A 4,211-nucleotide genomic window follows, 5' to 3' on the forward strand; every position below is an offset into this window, starting at 1 on the left:
CTCATGAAGATTAGATCCCAAGGGCCAGATCCTTCCTCCTATGAAGAAAGTCTAAGAAAATGGTCTCAGAAAGCAGTTCTCCAGAGTTTTGGTTTAGTTTAGTTCAAAACAGGAAATCACACTCCCCCCACCCCCCACCTCCCTCTCACCTCCTAAACTCCAGCTGTATTTTCTCTTTCTGGTCAAGAAAAACTGCCTTTTGATTTTATAAAATAACGAACACACCCCAAATTGGGCAGATGTTTAGGTAGTTTTATCCTTCACACTTTCACAAATTTTCTAAATGTTCCACACATGGAATGCAGCTTTTAAAAAAAGACAGGCATTTTAAAAAAACCATATGATGATTTCCCAGGTTATTACTTCCCAAGAAATTGCAGTGAAAATGGAAGAAAACAACAAGGAAAATGAGGTGGTGTAAGTTAAAAACGCTATATAAACATTATTTGAAAAACAACAACAACAAAAAGCTCAACTGAAACACAACTTGCCGCTTGTATTATAATTTTATTCTGCCTATTAGACCTGAGAGTCACCCCGAAAACGGTATGTGGGCTGTAGGGGTTCCTGAAAAACTTAGAATTGTAAGGTCTGGAGTGTGCTTTATGTGAGAGAAAGCATCGTGTGTGTGTGTGTGTGTGTGTGTGTGTGTAAATGTAAGACACGCACCTATATTACTTTGTAGAGCGAGCATATACATCTCAACGTGGCCTTGGCCCCAAAAGACTCTTCAGGCACACTAAGCCTTGGGTTCTTGCCTTCCAGGAACCCTGGCCTCCAGAAGAATCAGAAGAATAGAAAGTAATGAGAGTTACATTTGGAAATACAGTGATCCCAATGGGATCAGCTCCGTTCGGCCGAGAAAGAACCAATCCCAGTCTGGAGCCAAGAAGGCCCCTCTAAATGAACTTCCGTACCAAACTAGGTAAAGGGCAACAAAGACCACATTCGGACAGCGCCCAGGGCCACTCAGATTTCACAATGCCTTTTTTTATTCATACAAAAATAAATTTATTTACATTTGCTAGTATTGTGATAGAGAAGCCTCGGGACAGCGGCGCGTGTCCCCTGAGCCGGGTCCTTAGGTACCCAATCGGCTCAGCGGACCACCCAGCGCACTCCTCCAGCAAGGACGAACGTGGGCACGGGGAGGCTGTGCTGCAGGAGGAGGCCACCAGAGCTTGGGTAGGGGAGGCCGGCTGGGGGTGGTCGGGAGCCGGAGGAGGGGTGCTGCAAAGAGGTGTGGAGGAAGAAGTGGACGGAGGCCCCAAGAAGCCCGAGCTTGGTTGGGGGGGGGGGCGCAGGGGTGGGAGGCTCAAGTCCAGACGTGGAGGTGGTAAGAGCACAGACAGAAGCCCGGCTAGGAAGGGGCGGGAGCCTGGGGGGAGAGAAGGCCTTGACCGCCACGAGGAGGCAGAACCGCCCAGAGCGCTCCCGTCAAACCCCGGCCCGGGTGGTCCCTGAAAGCGTGCTTCCATCTCTCCCTGTGCAGAGGGCAGCCCCTTCATCTAGGAGGCTGCTGCCCTGTGGGGGTACAAACCTGGCCCAAGTACGCCACTCTCCCGTCTTTGCAATTTAAAAACACGCCCCGATGTTGGTCTCCCGCGAACACTGCTGTCTTTAAAGCCAATCGTCCTGAGCAGGTTCTAAGTAAGCATCGCCTAGCCTAGCACGCGCCTGTGCTGTGCAGAGCCGTGCGGTCATCGACAGAGATCTGGCTCCGTCGGGAAACTAACTCCTAGGCGGTTTGGCGCCGGGTTAGTCTACTGCTAAGGTCCGAGGTTGGATCTGGTTCCGCGCTGTACTGACAGAAGGAAGCTCTTTTTGGAGAGGCAAACTGTCCTCCCGGGGATCCGCAGCAGCCGCAGCCCTCAGCGTCCTGCGATGACAGCCGCACGGCCAACCCTTCGGGCACTGATCCCGACACCCGCCATGTGTCGTGTTCACAGTTCGGGTGGGGAGCTGTCTAGGAGAATTTAGGAGAATCCGATGGAACTTTCCCCGCATTCCCTTGCGGGAGCGGGGGGTGGTGGTTCTCACGCTCCTTTCTCTCCGCCCCCAAACACAGACGCTTCAACAATAATCCCAGCAACTGTGTTCCATCTAAGCGGTGGTCCCACATAATCTGTTGGCTGCCGAAACTTCTTTGGTGTCCGAGTCGGGTCGTCCCGACACCACGAATGGCCATGTCTGTAAAATCCAAAAGAGCGTCAGATACTGAAGGAGAAAGTACTGTCTCAAACCGAAACCGTTCTCCTAAGTGACCCCTGGAATATCCCTGGCTTTTAGTAACTCAGATTTTATCAGTGTTCTGAGAATTTCGGTGTCCTCCCTCTAAATTAGGATTTTAATTTTTCTGAATTTTGATTGTGTGAGACATGAGACGTCTGTCCATGCTTCCTTCTGGTCTTTGCCCTCAGGATGATTCGGTGAAACTTGCATGAGTTTGGGATTTTGTCTGTTTAACTCCCTTCCCCCCAACACACACACACACACACACACACACACACACACACACACACTCAGCCTTCCATTCCGAGTAGGAACTGGAATAGGTTCTTTCTCCAGCCGGGAAAGTTGGCAGGTCTGAGAGGGACTTTCCAGACAAATCCCTTTTGGGGAAACTTTTCATATTCTGCAAGAACCTTTTTAAAAATCCAAAGGCTTTTAAATAGAGCTCGGGCCTTTCCTCCTTCCCTTCAGAAAATAGGGCTTGTTAAATCGAACCGGTCAGACTCTTAGCTGAAAAAGCTGGGCGAGAGAGATCTGCCATTTGATCTGCAACCGGGTAGTGGATGCATATGGAACCCAGACTCACCCCGGACGTAGGATATTAGCCAAGAGATGCCACGGGGCAAAGTACCAGGTACAATGATCAGAATGAAGAAAACACCGAAGGGTGGAAGGTTCTTCGAGAAAGTGGCTTGGCCCTTCCCCTGGTTTTAAGAAAATTAACTGGACTCCTCACCACCCATTCCAGACCCCCCTTACAGGTTCCTCCCCCGCCGGCTGACTGTGCCTGGTGCCCGGGAGCTCCCCGAGCATATCCCGGCCTCTCGCCCCGGGCCTCGCGCGGGTGCTTACCAGGTTCACCGGGTGCACGTAGCCGTTCTCGTAGCGGTCCTCCTGCAGCAGCTGCCGCAGGTGCGCGATGTAACTGGAAGCCAGCCGGAGCGTATCCAGCTTCGAAAGCTTAGTGTCGGGGGGCACCCAAGGCAGGCTGGTCTTGAGCCTGGAGAAGGCTTTGCTCAGCACGCGCATCCGGGCGCGCTCGCGGGCGTTGGCTGCATTCCGCTGCGACTGCTTGCAGTCGGCGGCCGAGCCCTTGGGCGGGAGGGGCTTCTTGCCGCCGCCGCCCCCAGCCACACGCGGCCGCTTCCTCTTGCAGCCTTCCGCGCCGCCGGCCGCGCCCAGGACACACCGCTCTTCCTCGCCATCGGGGTCTTCCTCCTCGGCGGAAGAGTTGTCACTGGGAGAGATGTAGCTGCCCTCGGCGCCGCGAAGGGACGGCCTCTTGGAGGCGGGGACCGGGTACCCGCGCTGCAGCCCCCGCAGCTCCATCTCCTCGGGGTCGCTCACCGAGCCGGTGGACATCACTGCGTCCCCCACGCCCACGCGCGCCCGCCTTCCGCCCCCAGGCCGACCTAATGGTCTCGGCCTTCCGCTCCCTCTGGCGGAGGCGGGGGCCGGGCCGAACTCCGAGGAAGACTCGAGACCTGGGTAGGAAGCCCGGGGCCGCGGGAGCGAGCCCTGCCGCTGACCTAGGAGAGCGCCCCGGAGAAGTGGGCGTCCCCGCTCAGGCTCTGCGCGCTCTGCCGCGAGCTGCGCCTTTTGACAGGGCTATTTATTTGTACTCCTCGGAACAAACCACCCGGGCCAAGCAGAGGGAGTTGGAAAGGGGGGCAAGAGGTGGGGCGGGGGCGTGGAAGGGGTGGGGACCGCTTTTCTGCGCTCGGGATCTGTTGGTGGGGGCGGGGAAGGGGAAGTCTCTCCCCACTGAGGTTTGGGGCCCCAGGTCTGTCGGACCCTCAGATTGTCAGTGAGAGATGATGAACGTGCGTCGGGAGAGTGAAGGAGGGGACCTTGTTCGTACCCACTCTACTTCCACCCCCAACTAGTCTTAGGGCGAAGATTGCCAGACACTTAGAAACCCCGGATCTCGACCTCTGCTTCTCTCCCCATCTTTTCAGCGGAGCTCTATTTCCCAAGTT

General features: G+C 55.1%; 1 protein-coding gene across 1 annotated transcript; it reads right to left on the minus strand.

The window, feature by feature from the left end:
• Positions 1-969: 969 nt before the first annotated feature.
• On the minus strand, positions 970-3,886 carry MSC (musculin). The gene is made up of 2 exons (XM_032316686.1): positions 3,085-3,886; positions 970-2,190 (listed from the first exon to the last, which is right to left on the minus strand). The coding sequence occupies exons 1-2, from the start codon at positions 3,592-3,594 to the stop codon at positions 2,104-2,106; spliced, it is 597 nt and encodes a 198-aa protein (XP_032172577.1). The 5' UTR covers positions 3,595-3,886; the 3' UTR covers positions 970-2,103.
• Between the last annotated feature and the right edge of the window lie 325 nt (positions 3,887-4,211).

Source organism: Mustela erminea, chromosome 16 (assembly GCF_009829155.1).
Source record: "Mustela erminea isolate mMusErm1 chromosome 16, mMusErm1.Pri, whole genome shotgun sequence".
Lineage (NCBI taxonomy): Eukaryota > Metazoa > Chordata > Mammalia > Carnivora > Mustelidae > Mustela > Mustela erminea.

Bases quoted from the DNA above. Each gene is read 5' to 3' on its own strand.
- MSC (XM_032316686.1), bottom strand. From the start codon at position 3,594: ATGTCCACCGGCTCGGTGAGCGACCCCGAGGAGATGGAGCTGCGGGGG. The intron at 2,191-3,084 runs GTAAGCACCCGC...TGGATTTTACAG, and splicing joins ACGTGCACCCGGTGAACCTG to ACATGGCCATTCGTGGTGTC.